Source organism: Delphinapterus leucas, chromosome 9 (genome assembly GCF_059928025.1).
Source record: "Delphinapterus leucas isolate spDelLeu-1000000601 "Yukka" chromosome 9, BTC_Dleu_Yukka2, whole genome shotgun sequence".
Classification (NCBI taxonomy): Eukaryota; Metazoa; Chordata; class Mammalia; order Artiodactyla; family Monodontidae; genus Delphinapterus; species Delphinapterus leucas.
In genome coordinates this window covers 21,151,880-21,168,692 of record NC_143137.1, presented here as the reverse complement: position 1 = coordinate 21,168,692, position 16,813 = coordinate 21,151,880, and the positions used below count along the sequence as shown (strand labels likewise).

At 40.2% G+C, this 16,813-nt stretch overlaps 2 protein-coding genes across 3 annotated transcripts in view; one reads left to right on the top strand and one right to left on the bottom strand.

Annotated features, from left to right (window-relative positions):
* The window catches only part of MKLN1 (muskelin 1), a 184,536-nt gene extending 175,075 nt beyond the window's left edge, over positions 1–9,461 (top strand). Inside the window, exon 19 of one of the 2 annotated variants that reach the window (XR_016394281.1) lies at positions 384–476. Coding sequence is in view for 1 of the 2 variants with exons in the window: in XM_022580889.2 (XP_022436597.1) it covers positions 384–505 (122 nt within the window). In the remaining variant the exon portion in view is untranslated. Of the gene's footprint in view, positions 1–383 lie in introns of both variants that reach the window. The other variant, XM_022580889.2, reaches the window with a different exon arrangement.
* The window catches only part of PODXL (podocalyxin like), a 44,894-nt gene continuing 36,442 nt past the window's right edge, over positions 8,362–16,813 (bottom strand). Inside the window, exon 8 of the mRNA XM_022580884.3 lies at positions 8,362–16,494. Coding sequence (XP_022436592.1) covers positions 16,297–16,494 — 198 coding nt within the window. The 3' untranslated portion in view covers positions 8,362–16,296. The remainder of the gene's footprint in view (positions 16,495–16,813) is intronic.

Genomic DNA, 16,813 nt, shown 5'->3' with positions numbered 1-16,813 from the left:
TGAAAATTCCTCAGTGGACTAGAAGAGGAAAATGCTTATAAGGAAAAGAAGAGAAATCAATATTAGTTACTAAAGTACTAGTCATTCTGCTAGGTGGTTTTCACATAATTGCATTTAATCTGCACCGTAAACCTATGACGTGAACAGGATTATCACAGATTTATAGCTGAGGAAACAGTTGCAGAAAGGCTGATTACCTTACCTAAGATCATACCATTGCTAGGTAGTAGAACTGGGATCAGGACCCATGTCTGTCTGGTTTCAAAGCCTGATTTGGTTTTGGTTTTTCCATTATACATTGCTGCTTTTCTCAACTAGGTTTTCTGTTACATGTTGAGTTTTAAACACAGTGGATGAGTTTCTTTATATCTCTCCTTCACCAGGCTTTTCCGATGTGGATCACACCTATGCTCAAAGAACTCAGCTCTTTGACACCTTAGTAAATTTCTTTCCTGACAGCATGACTCCTCCTAAAGGCAACCTGGTGGACCTCATCACACTGTGACCGAAGAGTACCTGGACAGAAATGGAGCACAGGAGTCTGCTTTCAGTATTCTGGATTTCAACTCTATTGACTGACAATTAGGCTGCAGTGACTGAGGACTGCACCAGAATTTTGAAGGGATCTTTGCTGTCACAAATTTTAACCCTCTTCCTTCACACCTGACCTCAACCCCATAGTCCTCATCCCATTCCGAAATTAGGCTAATAAAGTGAAATTGGTATACTTTCCATTTAAATATATATATATATATATATATATTATTACTTTAACTTTTAAGAATTCATGAGTATAAAAGAAAAAATAATCAGGCAGTATACCCTTTTCTGATTTTTATTTCATTTTTATAAAATTGGGGCAAGTAAGCACTGTTCACAGACTCAGTGCTACAAGAATTGGAATTTTGTTGTTGGGTTGTTTGGCCTTTCTTCTTTCTCCTTTCTTCCCATTTCACTTTATCTTGAATCACACAGCTGCTTGTAAGTGATATGTATCATTTGTTTACCTCTTCATTCTTAACAGTGTATAGTCCTGTAGGGCAATTGATGTATGTTTAAGTGATATATGTGTCTCTGTTGACTAGAGTCTTGTATTACATTAAACAGTAGGAGGAACAGAGGGCTCTAATTTACGCTCCTTGTCATAGAACTAAAAAGTGAAACCTGAGATTGATCCCCACACTTATCTGAGATTGGTATATAGTATTTCTATAATGATATATTTTATAGTGGATATTACAAAGCTTTGAGTCACAGAAACCTTAAACTGAGGAGAGAATATAGTTCAGAACCTTTAAGAGCCACTCTCAAAATTACCAGCAGGAGGATTCTAGTTGTGATTAGCATGTTCATTGATATCTCTGTAGTAATTTTGGAAGAAAATGACTCTTTCCCCTGCTAGAGCTGTGCAGGACCAGGGCTTCAGTTTCTTCCGTGTGCTATCTGTTTGTAGCATTTTCATTGGGGAGGATGGGTTCCAGAGCTACGTTTTTGTTTATTTTCATACACATTAGCTCCCTACATCTGCTTCTATATACTGATATTTTAAAGAATAATGGTTTGTAGTTGTCCAGGGGAATACAGCTGACAGGCATTTCATTAAACACATAGACCAGGCTTTTTTAATGGAGAAAAAAATAATGGTGCAAATATTTTTTATTAAACTAAAAGAAAGGCAGATGGGCTTTTCCACTGTTCCTTTTTTTGTGAGGAGTGGTGGTATGTATGGTTCCATGAGGTGCTGTGGAATGCAGCATAGGAAATTTAAACCTGGCCAGTGCTTACATTTGCTCAAAAAGTGTGCTGTATGCAACTGATACCCACCATGCTTAAAGCAGACTAAGTATAATAAATGTCCATCAGTCCAGTGGCTCTTCCAAGTGAATGACTTTAGAGAATTTACTGTGTCCCCGAGTAGCAAGATTAGGCCTTACCAAAGAAAGAAGAAATTGAATTGCACTTTTGAAAAGTCTCATGTATAGGAATGAGACTTTGAGGTCCTTCTTCAGTCTGTCATTATTGCATGGTTTCTCGTCTTTGGGGGAAGGACAGAAGTATGTTTGTCCTACTTCTAGGCTTGAATCTTGGGCTGCTTGGCTTTCCAAGCATCCCAAATCGATCAGTAGTGATTTATTAAACAATTAAATTTGTTTCTTACCTTGTGAAAGATATAGTACGTAATTCAGTAAGTACCAAGTTGTGTAGCTGCAGAATAACCAGTTGACTTTACAAGTGAGCAAATAGAATCTACCTACATACTTAGGCAGTTTCATTAAAAAATTTCCTTGACAGTCAAGAACATAAAATATTAATATCGCTAATATTGTAGCCTATTGAACTCATTTCATGGAAACAGGTTGATAGGAAAGAACTTGATAAGAGTTTCTAAATGTAAAAGCTCTAGTTTTGCTCACTGTGAATTCTGGCACTTCAAAAACCATAACCAAATGAAATTCTGCTTCCCTCCACCATTTTTTTTTTTTTTCGCGGTACGTGGGCCTCTCACTGTTGTGGCCTCTCCCGTTGCGGAGCACAGGCTCCAGACGCGCAGGCTCAGCGGCCATGGCTCACGGGCCCAGCCGCTCCGCGGCATGTGGGATCCTCCCGGACCGGGGCACGAACCCGTGTCCCCTGCATCAGCAGGCGGACTCTCAACCACTGCGCCGCCAGGGAAGACCCACCATTTATTTTTATAGTGCTTTTTTGGGTCATTTTTTTCCGTTCCTTAGATTCCATATTTGGAGGAAACTCAGTTCTTGAACTCAGTGATTTTGTTTGTTCTTATTTTTCTCTGACTCTCTACTGGTTGTTTTCTAAACATGCTTGTTCTAATTTCATCTTTCCTCACTTTAAGTGGAACCTTTTCCCTTTTCTTCACTTACAGAATTTTTTTTTTTCACTAACATGTTTAAATGGGGTTGAGTCATAGCAAACTGTTTAGTGTTGCTTAAGTGACATAGACTGTATTTAGGAAGTTATTGACTAGGTAAATCAAAATTTGTACCCTGGGCCTTTAATGAGGCATTGCTGGTAATGATTGCAGGAGAATATAGGCTTCATTTTATCCGTGACCAAGATTGACACATTGCTCACTTTCAACATCAGAACCCTGATATGAAACTTGTTTATATATTTAGTGAGGAGCACATGTATTTCCAAGTATTCCAGCACTATATTATAATTTAATTTGGTATTTACATACATTGTTTAAGTAGCCAAATATCTATGCTTTACTACTTAAAAATTATTTCATTCTAGCTTAGTGAGCCCCAGATTGAAACACCTGGTTTTAGATGCATTAGTTAGTGGGGTACAATTTGCTCAGTGTCATTATCCCTAGCTTCAGTTTCATCCCCATTTCTCCTTTTTCCAGTGGAATATATTATTCCAGAATAATAAACTAGAAATAATTTAAACTAGAAGTAAACTAGATCTCTAACATTTTCAGTGCTTATACCTCATGAGAAATTAATTATCTGATTTGCAAGATACTTTGAAAATGCAGTTGCATTTTGTGGAATGACAGAGACCTCATGTGGCCAGCTTGATTAATTCACATATATCAATCTGTGAAGCAAAAGAATTCAGATTTGGGTGCCTAACTCTGTGCTAAAGCTGACAGTATTAACCTTTAGCAAGATTGTCTTTTCAGACCTGGTTTTCATTAAAACTGACTTATCTATGTCTAATAAGTAAAAACTGATAGAAAACATTAGAAAGTTAATACACTGATTTATCAAAGAAAAGTTTGTTGGCTTTAGAGCTCAGTGATTTGTTTAAGATTGTAAACTGCATTCTTTGGTGAATTATGTCTTGAATATAAATGGTTTGCTAGCTTATCTTTGTAGTGGATCTTTTCACATCTGCCTTAAAAGTGCTATTTAGAGATACATTAACAGAGTTCCATGTAATAAAACAGTTTTAAAATCTATAAACAAAAAACTAGTTTGAGGTACTTAATCATTGGTGAGAGATTGAGAATGATGCTTAATGAATCAAAAAGCACTTAGAAAGGAGTATGTTTCTGATTTTATTTTCTGAATTAAACTCAGTGTCATGGAAGGAGTTACCCTATAATTATTCTTAACACAATATGAAATTCATTGGGTAATTGTGGGTCATTTAATTTTTTCCTGCGTGAATGTTGTGTTAACTCTAGCTGATTGAATGTTGCAAAGCAGTTGAGAATTACGGTTTGAAGTGATTTCTATGAGAGAGGATCATTACAATGTGTACTTTAAGCAACGTCATCTAGCTGTAAAAAAATATACCCTTTGTAACCCTTCTTTTCTTAAAAAATACATGTTCATATGTAATTTCATCCTTTTGCAGAAATTCTGGCCTGAACTTTCACTGTTTTAAATTCTTAAGATAGTCCTTAATCTAAGATATGCAGGCTCCCTCAGGAAGAGTTCATAGTTATTAGAGGGGTAATCATAGAGGGTCTGCATATGACAGTAGTTGTAGATTAGATCTTTGGGTTCTTCCACTCAAAATTTTTGTATTCCTTATTAGTCAAATAACATTATTCTTTTGTGATTTTTCACTATGGCCTACATCTCCCTGTGATTTGTATTAATGCTGAAATGACATTGGCTGCCCAAAACTTCTAGTCTAGAGGTGTTTCAGCTGAAGATGGAAGTTTCAAAGTTTGTTGAAATAGTTAGGAGCCACCTAGATCAGCTGAATGATGTCGCCACCGTTTGTTTTGATGGGGAGGACTCATGATTGTAGTTTATTGATTTCTTCACAAGATGCTCTTTTTATCTTTCAGAAAAACTGCTATCTTAAGAGATTTATACATAATTTTTAAACCTTGATTTCTTCCTATCCCACAAATACTGTGAATTGTTTCCATTATTTTTTTATTTTTCTTAGCTAAATCCTCTGACAATAGATTTATAGCACTTAACCTAAGGAGTCATTAGAGGTTATGGTAAACCAGGTTTTCTCGTGGGGCAGAGAGAGATGCCCTTGTGGGAAACCATATCACTATGTGTTTTCTGTTAGGTAGAACTCTGAAGTTATAGATCTTGAACTGGATCCCAATTCAGAACTTAAAAACCTGAAAATCAAAGGGTAGTTCTAGTTTATCTTCCACAATAGTTATTATTTGGAAATAAGATTTACAAATATATACTGTCATGTCCTCAAACACTGCCTAGCTTGATTGAAAACAGAATGTTATGTGGATGTTATCTGAGAGCTATAGGGTCAACAACAAAAAAGGGGGGCAATGTTTAGTAGGGAAGTAGACCAGTTGTAAGACATCACTTGTAATTATGAACTAATTTGTCTTCTTTTTTACCTTTTTATCTGCTGTTTAGTCTCAGTGAATTATTGTACACAATATTAGACATTTGTACACAATGTTCTGTTTTGCCTGTCTGTGGCATTTTCACTTCGAGGTATTGAACCTCAGGAACAGAGCTAGAGAGGAGAATGAGGGTATGTTAAAGAAGGAAAAATAGGAGCTTTTTGCTCATGGATTTGAAGGTCCACAGATCTAAATGAGAAAGAAAGCTCTTCATTTCTAACCCTAAATTAATTTAAAGCAGTGCTGAGAAAACTATCCAGAGGGTTCAAAGCTCGGTTCTGAATAGTCTTTGGAAAGCAGCATTTCTTGGTTAGTTGCTTTCCTCACTGTCTCCCAAGTAGCTGATAGAGATCTGGAAACAGAAAACCCAGTGTAATGGGCTCTAGCTCTTAAACTAGGTGAGCAGTTTCTTACGTACAGCCAATTCCTTGATAAGGATTCAGAGGGAAAACCAGCAATAAAACATTTTAACATGCAGTTTTTGGGCTCCCAGGGGACTTGCTTTTTCATGGAGTTTAAGCTCTTGCTGCAACACAGCTCCGTACCATCTGGGATGCTAGCATTCACAGCGGTTAGTTTGGATATCTGAGCTGTCTGCCACGCAAATACTAGCCCAAGGAGATCATCATCCTTCAGTTTCACTCAGTGCTTAATGAATGCCAAATTAATTGGCAGGAAGGAAAAACACTGTGTGATATACTGAACAGGCCTGTGTGCATGATTAAGGAGTTAAGTAGCCAATTTTGAGCTTAATTTCTCTCATTTGTTAACAAATCTCAAGAAAGCCTTTGTTACAATTTAGCTAGTGTCATTTGGTTGGTGTTCATTTTCTAACCCTAGGAAGAAAATTGTCATTTCGTGTTTAACTTCTAACCCGTACAGAATTGAACTGACATCAGTTTAGTTTCCATGTTTTAAAATAAATTAATTATACATAATCCAAAGGGTCTCTGTTTATTCTACTTTTCCAGGAAATACATGAGTTCTGGGCTTGGCAGTAGAAGTATTTAATAATTTTGGCTTATTCTTTAGGTTTCCTCCACATCTGTGAAGTGATTAATTAGAGAAGTTATTTAGAATAAGTTCAATTCCATTGCAACTGGCAGAGCTTTGTAAATTCATTTTGCAGCAAAGGAGAGGATCTTATACCATCAGGACCATGCCATCAGATTTTGGCAAGTGACTGTTTTATCACATTGCCTTGTAGTTTGCTATTTTTTCCTTCTTAAGATAAAAGGGGGAAAACTGAGGACAGAGATGTATAACTTTACATTTTTTATTTTTTATATTTATCTTTTTGTTTAACATCTTTATTGGAGTATAATTGCTTTACAATGTTTCTGCTGTATAACAAAGTGAATCAGCTATATGTATACTTGTATCCCCGTATCCTCTCCCTCTTGCACCTCCCTCCCACCCTCCCTATCCCACCCCTCTAGGTGGTCACAAAGCACTGAGCTGATCTCCCTGTGCTATGTGGCTGCTTCCCACTAGCTATCTGTTTTACATTTGGTAGTGTATATATATCAATGTTACTCTCTTACTTCGTCCCAACTTACCCTTCCCCCTCCCTGTGTCCTCAAGTCCATTCTCTACATCTGCATCCTTATTCCTGTCCTGTCCTTAGGTTCATCGGAACCATTTTTTTTTTTTAGATTCCATATATGTGTTAGCATACTAACTTTACATTTTTTAAATTGCCTACTTTAGAAGTCTTAGGGTACTTGCACCTTTATAAAGGCTTAGCTTAATTTTACCCGTACAGATTAACTATACTTGTAAGAGCACTGAATACAAAGTTATGACATATTAAAGTAATTGTCTACCCAAACCCAAATTTGATAGTAGGATATCAAAGTCCAAAAGTTTAAATGCAAGTAGTCTTCTATGGGGAAGGTATATGTTTTTAAAAGTCATGCACATGGTCTCCTTTTTGAGATACTTTTTCCTTTCCCAGAAAAATGATTTTGGTGACCAGTTGTAAACTGATTTCTCCCTCAATTGTAAACTACCCACTTAGAGAAATAAAAGTGGACTCTTTTTTTTTTTTTTGCGGTCTGCGGGCCTCTCACTGCTGTGGCCTCTCCCGCTGCGGAGCACGGGCTCCGGACGCGCAGGCTCAGCGGCCATGGCCCACGGGCCTAGCCGCTGTGCGGCATGTGGGATCCTCCTGGACCGGGGCACGAACCCGTGTCCCCTGCATCAGCAGGCAGACCCCCAACCACTGCGCCACCAGGGAAGCCCGGACTCACTTTCTTAAGCATTACGTTTAGCCTGACCAAGATATGCTGTGATTGTATTATTCAAGCCGGCTTGCTTTTTTGACTTGTCATAAAATCTTTTGAATTGAATGAATTAAATAGTATAGTATTAATTTTATTTTATGTATAGCTCAATTTAGAAATTGCAAAATAATGACATTTTTCTATGAGCAGATTCTTTTATGGAGATAGGTTTTTCTTTTTAATGAGATTTCTTCCCTGTCACCACTTCAAAATCTATGTACAGCTGAGTCTGCAGCCTCAGAAAAAGAGTACAGGAAAGCTTAGGGCCTCCTTTTCTTGTGTTGTTCTTGGCAACAAACATGATTCCACCTTTTCAGTGGAAAGATGGGGTGGGTCTGTGTATATGTGTGTGTGTGTGTGTGTGTGTGTGTGTGTGTGTGTGTATACTTATTGGCCTGAAATTGAGATCCCTTTAGGTAGAGATAGATCCTCAAAACCAAAGTTGGACTGCAAATTAGGTTGAGGAGGAAGGTACAGCTCCATCCATAGCCAAAAGAATCCGTCTGTCCTTCTGGGTCTGCTTATTAACACTATGGATAGCTCCTTCTCTGTTAGAACATCCCCTGGACTGGAAACATGGTGTTACAGCAACCAGCTCATCTGAAAGTTGGAGAGTGTTAAACATCTTTTATGGGACTTTTAAATAAATAATAACATTTATTGATTTTTGTGATTATAAAAATGTTTATCATAGAAATTTAGGAAATTACTAAGTGTGAAGAAGGAACGCCACTAATATTTAACCGGTGAGACTTACTCATTTTATTTTTCCTGACTTCCTTCTGTTATCCAACATGGTAAAGGCCAGAAAAAGTAAAAAAAAAAAAAAAATTTTGACACACAGCCATTCCTCATTGTCTGCAAGCATTTTTCTCTACCTTTACTATATTCCTTTAAAGCATTGCCCTTTTCTAGACAAAGAGTCTGAAAATAATTCTGTTGATATGTATCTCTTAAGCCTAAACTATACATGTAAGATACTACCCAAAAGCTATAGGGATCTGCCTTGTTCAGGTCATTGGAAATTTTATCTCTAAGATTAATTTGAATTTTTAAGCCCTTTATGCACCATTATAGACATTTGGAGCATATTCATACCCATGAAGAGCTTTCTGTTTAGATGGACTTTTTAATATAACCGTAATTAAACTCACACCTAAAAAGGATGAGGTACTTTTCAAAGGCCAAAGGAAAAGCAGAGAAGAGCAAAGTAAAACAGATGAAATGAACGTAAGTATATAAATAAGGAGTCCTTGAAACAAGAGTTCCCTTACTGTGCTTAGCAAATGTCTCTCCAAAAAATGTATTTCTCTGGTTACCAGCTAAGATTTAGAGTTTTATATTTCATGAGAATCCTTTTCTTAATATGTGAAGGAAAAAACTGCAACCTTTCAGGGTTCTACTCCTTCCTTTACCCTCCTCTTCTGTATCCTCAAGTACCTAAATCAGAAAGGAAATCATGAGGGAAATCTGAAACAGCTGGCATAAGCTAGTTGTAGTTTTTAAACAGAAATGTTTTGGGGCATCAGGTGTCCCCTAACATCATTATTGTTCTAAGTCATCGTTGGGCTGTGTTGAGTGTGTTCCATAATCTTCCCCATTCCCCTCATGATCCTCTCTGTTTTATCTTACTTTTGCCCTATCTGTATGGACTTTTTAGGGTTTTGTTTGTTTTGTTTCTTAGTACAAGTAATGTTCTGATCCCAGGTTTGGTGAATGTGTTAACACTGCTTTGTGAATAAATAAGTGATCTGCTGAACAATTGCAGTTGTAGAATTATGTATGTATGTAATGTACATATGGAGAAAGAATGTATTTTGTTCATTTTCTTAATAAAAAGTTATATATGGACACTACAAGATGTCCCTTGTGTTTCATAAAACTACTTTTGAAGTCAGCTTTTTAAATGTTTACATACTTTGCAGTTAATATTTTTCCCTCAAAAAAAGGTGACTTTTATTCAGGCAAACAATATGTACTGTAGAAAGACTTTGTTTTCTTTGAGACAGTGTTGAAATAAAAAAGTTCTGGTGGATCTTACAAAGTTTCTAGGGGAAGTTTCCATTTTTAAAGAGCACTGGTAAGTGACTTTATAAAATGGTGTTTTCTTAATCTGCTATTAATGACCAGTCCTATTTTATCTGTTTTGTAAATTTGGACTTGTGTTTCCCAGGTTTTCTTTGAGGGGGGACATACCTTGTACAGGTTAGGAACTAGAAGAAAAAACTGAACTGAAATAGAAAATTAATTGTAGAAAAGATAGTAGAGAGAACCTGGAGGTGTTGCAGAGATTGGGAAAATTCTGGATCCCTGTCCCCAAAGAAGGAAAGAAATTGTAAGGGCTGAACCTTGAAAAAAATAAACTCAGAAATATGCCAAAGATAATTGATCGTCCGGGTTGAGTTGTGTGAGCTTTCCAGACCGACTCTCAATAACAAGGAGCTCTCCACTTGGCCCTTTTCATCTCCTGATCTGATTTACATATTCTTGGCTTTGTGTGTGACCCTGCATTCTGCAGTAAATTAGTTGTCAAATGATTTTATTCAAAGTAGGGATTACGTTTTCTCACTTTACAAATCAAATAATCCATCTTACCGCATAGCTTTCATTTCTAGAGTGTGCTTTGAGCATGGCCCACAAGTAACATTTCTTTGTGTTCAAAACAGGAAAACGATGTGCAGTGATAAGGTAAGGAATTGGCCTTTCCTGGGTTAATCCTCCAGAGAATTAACTCAAAAGGATGGAAATGTGGGTCATCACCTCCTCTCCCTTGATGTATTTGTCATCTGGTGGGAAGGGAGCAATAAGCAAAGAGGGCTTTGTATTTAACACAGTTGAGATGCCAGCTGCTCCCACGTCAAGTGAGTGTGACTTTCCTCCCATTGGGCTCTCACCTAGGAAAAGCAAAGGCGGTCAGTTATATCTTTTCCCGAAACATTACAAAGAAGAAAGAGAGGAAAACTATAGAAGTGGTCTGGCCACCGCTGTGCTAGTAAGTTTGATGTTTGGCAAAACCTAAAAGGGGAGATTAGGACACTTGGTAATGTCTATAGCACATGTTGTATACCTGCCTTCTGAACTTGGGCTGTAAGGATGGGTAACCCAGGGCAGGAGTCAGGAATCCTAGGCTTATTTCCACATCCACCAGTGACTTCTGTGTAGCATTGGGCACAGTCTCAACCCCTGTGCCTTTCTCTCAATTTTAAGTAAGTGTTGGCAGCAGATCCTGTTTGCTAGGATCCCAGTGACTTTTTAATCTATAAAATGCCAAGGTCATTGAAAAATAACTAGCCATCTCAGTATCATTCCTGTTAATTATAGTAGCCAGTCCTATTCTTTATCTTTTGACCTTGGGGTTCAAAATAAATATGTGGTTTGGGAGGGAGCTTGTAAAATAGGGGGTTATGAGTGACAGAGGCATAACAAATTAAAAATGACAACTGAGAGTGCCTCTTGGTTGGCAGGGCAGGGAGCAGGGGGAATGACCTATTCAGGAAAAGAATGGAGTCTTAGGTCTTTGTGACCACGATAAACTGTGAGTCATTCTCTTCTTAGAACAGTGTACCTCGAGCATGGCCAGAGGCCTCTGAGTTCCTGGTACTTGTACTCCTTTCTGTATCCTTGGCATACTCTTGAAGTTAACCTCAAAATACCTCTGGCCCACCCTTAAGGATGTTAACTGCTTTCAGAACTGCTGCATAAAAGGAAAATCATATTGTAACAGTAGTTGCATTCTATAAACGTACTTTGTTGTTAATGGAACTCGAGCATTAATGTGGTGTTGAGAAAAGAATGTAGGACTCAAGAGGGAAAAGATGTAGATTCAAGGCCTAGCAGTACCATTTAAGTAGCTGTGTGATCTCAAAGAGAATCCGTAATCTCTGTACCCAATTTCCCTATTGGTAGAGTGGTGACAATTCCTAAACAAGATGTGTAAAAATGTTTTGTGAACTGTAAGATGCCAGGCAAGAAGAGACTGTTGTATACCAACTATGAATGTGGACCAGATTCACCTGACGGTTTCCCTTCTGCAGGTCGGGAATGATAAAGTTTTCTTCTTGCAGTGCAGAAACATGTCAATAGATAATACCACCCCAGGAGATGAAGAGAATCAGAATCGTCTTTGAGCAATTCCTTTCCTGAACCTCCTTCGTCTTCACTATGTCTGTAGGTAAGGGAGAGAATCAGAATCGTCTTTGAGCAATTCCTTTCCTGAACCTCCTTCGTCTTCACTATGTCTGTTGGTAAGGGACAGGCAGAGGCTTCTTCTGACAAGTAAACAGATCCTTTTATTGGCATAACAGGGCCAGAACAGAATCGTTTATTTTTTGTATTTTTATTTGTCTTGTCTCTACACCAGTGTTTTCATACCTGATCAGGGTTCAGCAGCCCCCTTGGGATCTTTGGTGGTGGGTGAGTCACAATTTTATCTGAGGCAAAAGTACAGGGAAGGAAGAGGGTAAAGCATTGGTAAAACTGTTGTGAGGGAAAATGAGGCCCTTTCAGTTACGATCACTAGAGCAGCCTGAGATAATCTGGAGAACTTGTGGATCCCCTTTTTCCTTTCAGCTTCCGTCCTTCTCTTTTTGTGTCTGGACCTGCATAGTTAAGAGGCATAACTAAGAGCAGAGGTTGCTGCACTGTGTCCTCAGGGGCTTCAATGATGAGCCTCGTGCACAAGTGAAGAATGGAAGCCAATGAGAGCAAAATACTAGGACTTGAACCAGCTTAGACAAAAGCACTTTAATTGACAGTATACAATTTTCCAAAATATATTTTTGTAAGAAAACGGCAATAATTAAGTACAGTCTTTACAAACAAGTTTCTCAGTAAATTCCAGTGTACTTTAGACCCCTGTCCACTAAGACACATGCTCCCCCAGTCTCCTGGGCAAACTGTTTAACATTCACTAATTTTAAAAAAGACCCAGAGCAAATAGTAATCCCCTCCTTTCACTCAGTGTTGGGTTTTCACCAAACCTGAGTGAATCAGCTAATGACAGTGATGAAAGACATCATTGCTTTACTTTTGCCCTCCTGCCTTCCCCCTGTCTTGTTCCCTTTGATCCTTAGTCCTACTCAGAAGATCTATATGTAAAAGCTCATTCAAAACTTACTTCTTAGCAGAAAAGAATTGTTCATTTAAGTCTTGGACCTAAATAACTCAGAAGTACAGAAGACCAGTAAGGTTCCTATTTTTGTCTTCATGCTCTCCCTAGCCTTGCTGCAGATTCCAGAAGGGAATTCTGTCCTTTCTATCATTCTGGTGCCTGCCCTTAATTAGCAGTCCTTAATTTGTTGATTCTTCCTGAGGCACACAGCACTGGACGGTCTTCCAACCCAGGTTTTAAGCCTGTTTCTGTCACTAAACGTGATTTTGGCCAAGTCACTTTATTTTTCTGGGCTTCAGGCTCTTTTTCTGTTTTTTTTTTAAAAAAAGATTGGACTGGGTTCTAAAACCCTCTCCCTATGACTAGAGAGTCACTTTCCAACCAGTGCGTCTTGACTCCAACCCTTACTGTAACATGCTGGGACTTTACGGAGAGGGGATGAGGATCATATTTAAAAATAAAAATGCCCAATCTGCAAGACAGACGCTTTGTCATCAGCCTGTCTTATATTTCATTTTTCATCAAAGAAAAACAAAAATTTATTTCCAGTAAAATAGACATTTACATTCCTGTTTAGAGAAAAAAAAAAAGCCTTCTCTCTTAGCTAACAAATGTTTTTTCAAAGTATATTCGCTCAGAGCAGTGCAGGGTGGATTAACATTTGGCTGTTGTATTTACATTATCAAAAAATACGTATATGTATATCAGCTTGAACTTGTTTTCCAAAGTTTCTCCAGTATATTATCTAAAAGATAAAGCTCAAGAAGTGGTTTAAGTAAACTTTCTGCTAGCTTTCCTTATCAAGAGGAGAAGGAAGAATCTTGTGTCTAGACTAGATTAAACCTGTGCTTCGTCCTACGATGCAAAGAATATTCTGTACCCCATTCATAAGCATTGCTGTGTCTCTCCCCACTCACATAACGGTGTGCTTTCTCACTGGATTTTGTCCAGTCATCAGATTCATGGCTTCTGGTCTTTTATGAAGTTTAGGGAAACCAGTGTGCCACTGAGATAGAGTTTATAATCTCTCTCTGGTGTAACTTGTTTCAAGTCATGCTGAGTTCCTGGTTCTCTTCTCTTCTTCTCAGCCCCAGAATCTGAATTACCAGATAGCATCAGAACCCAGTAAAGATGTGGGAAGAAGAAGACCTTTACAGATACATGGCGATAACGGTCTTTGATATAGATGTCTAGCTAGTGTCAAGAGCAAGCCAAAGCAAGTTGCCCTAAAAGGCTGGAGCAATACAATTTGGATGCATCAAAAGAAGGAACCTTTGAACCAGCCCAAAGCTTTTCAAGGTTCTCTCTGGACAGAGCCACATTTATTCCTCTTGACCAAGCATAATTTTTACTCTCTGGTCCTTGCCAGTCACCATCTGTCTCCCCAAGAGGCCTGGGGGTTGTGGCTTTTGATTGGTTTGCAGAGACATATTTGCTCTCTCTGTCTAAACCTAGCTGCTGGAATGTGACCCAGAATCAGCAAAGGAGCAATCTAGTCTGGCCTCTCCCACAGTGGCCACAATAGAATGGGTAGAAAGAACCAAATGCTGGGTAGGAAAGAAGCAAACAGATCTTTTCCCAGTGAAACAGTATTTCTTCTATTTTCTCTCAAACTGGTATTCTCCATCCTGCCAACCTCCAAATAGTAGAGAATCAGGGCAAATACTTTAGGATCCTTGTTAGCTTAGCATCTTTCTAGCTCTTGGGAAACTCATGGGTCCTACTTGAACCTCTGGCCTTCCTTTTCTCCTAGGTATCAAATGGCTAAAGGCTATGAAGAGGGAATTAGGCAGCAAAGGAAGGACATAGATCTTCCTCTTGAGATCCTCTCCTTTAAAAAAAATAACCTATCCCAAACCAGATAGCCTATTTTATCAGAACTGTTGCAGCTCAGACTGCCCCTAGGTTCTAGGGGTCTGGCTTTTTGCCCTGAAGCGACCATTTTCATTCTCCTAAGTATCTTCCTAGTAGGATCCAGGGAATTTATGCCCAGGAACAATAGAGAACATGGGCAGAGTTCAAAATTCCACACACGATTCCTTCTTCTCAGAAAATCAGATGAAACCTCACTATGCCCAGTCCTCAGTTGCAGTCTATGTAGCAGCTACCTGCTGAGCTCCCTCAAAACCCCTCCACTGGGCAACAGTCAGCATTTTGTTTCCCTGAGATGCCACCAGAACCTACAGGAGCGCTGGGCAGCCAGCCCCACCAGGAATACAGAGGAGGGGACACAGCAAGACCTAACTAGCTCCGTGCCCCGACAGTGAGAGGTCACTGGGAATAGAAGGCCAGGACCCCGGGCTGCCCCTTATGCACCTTGCAGTGCACCATGCATCTAGGCCTTTCTTGCCCTGTGCACAGAAGAATGGAATCTAACTGAAAATGTCTCAACGATGTGAGCTTTGGCCTTTGGCAGCAGAGTTCTGGATTAAAAAACAAAGAAGACAAAACTCTCAGCAACCTGCAAAGCCCCTGAATTTCCTATGATATGGCAAGTGAAGCCTATCCTTCCTGCTGTTTCAATCGATTGTCTATTCAGACACCTCTCTGCTGACTGGGCACCAGGAAGCTCTGTCCTAAAGCTGCTCTTTCACGCTGGATGTCGGGGATGGCCGAGCTGGGGTCTTCACCCCGTTGCATCGGCTGAGCAGTGACAACGACACAGGAACACCTGGCCTTCAGTAACTGCTGCAGACCTTAGTCCCCGGTGGGACTGGGAGACCAAAGCAGCGCTCGGGGAGCCTGCTCAAGGCGTGCCCTGGAGGTGGGCCGGGACCCACGCTGGGAGGAAAGGCTTCCCTTTCTCTCTTTACCTGTAGATGGACCCATGTGCAGACCTGTTCATACTGGGAGCCTTGTGTGCTGTGTCAGTCCCAATCTCATAAGCACATGCCAGGAAACTAGACTCCAGGGGCCCTGGGACAGAGTGGGAGTGAAAACTGAGTGAAGGGAAGGGGGAGAACAAAGAGGACAGGAACACTGGCAGACAAGGCTGGCACAGGAGACCGACAGAAAACAGGACCTATCCTTTCAAGTAATCAGATCCCACTGCGACAGGGTCTGGCCCTGCTTTCCCCTCCATCCCATCCGCTGACTGGCAGCTTCATCCCCCCTGCCCAGGGCAGCTCTGGAGGGAGGGCATAGGTGATCACGGCAGCGTGGCATGGTGGCAGTGGGCCTGCACTGAATGAAGGATCTGTTTTCATCCTGACTCTGTCACCCAGTGGCTGTGTGACCTTGACTTTACCTTCTTTAGGCCTCAGTCATCTCATCTGTGAAATGAAGGGATTCTATTAGATGGTCTCTAAAGTCCCCTGGATGGCTCTCTCCTGATCTCCCAGCAGCACTGAGCTCAGGCACTAGTGGGTTATTTTACAAGAGGATTCTACACAGAATGTGATTTGTTCAGCTTGAAAAGGGAAAAATTAAGGCCTGTGGGGACTGGGGGGAGGGAACCCTCCGAGTCTGCTCTCCCTCCCCAGTCTTTCCCTCGAAGGGGAAGGATTTTCCTCCCCTGTCCACATGGCACTTGAGGCGCTTGGGCTGGAGCTCTGTGCACCGTCGGAGGCCGCCAGCAGACCTGATTAGAGGTGTGTGTCTTCCTCCTCCTCTAGGTCATCCTTGGTCAGGTTGTCCAGGGGGACGATCCAGCTGTCCCCCAGCTCCCCATTAAGGCTGACCACCTTTTTCTCCTGCATCTCTGATGAGGTCTCCATCACTTCCAGGGTTGGATTGTCGTGGTAACCATTCTCCACCGTCTGTAGCTCCTCTGTTAGTCGTTGCTAGAGTAAGGGAGATGACCCAAGAAAAAGGGGTAATTTTTGAAGGCTGTTAGCCTTGCTGCAGCCTTAATATTACACCTGTACCCCTATAATCCAGGAACCCCGATTTGGCTAAGGTGAACAACAGGTGGTCCTGGAGGCCTTCCTGACTACTGGCCTGCCTCGGGGCTAGTCTGAGATAAGAACTTGCCCCACATCCTAAAATGCCCAGCTCGCTTCACCTTTGCCCTGGTGGCAAATCCGTGACATCAGTGGAGACGGACTTTGTCCTCCAGAGTCCTCCAATCTCCTCTTTCCTCCATTCCTTCCCCACCAAACC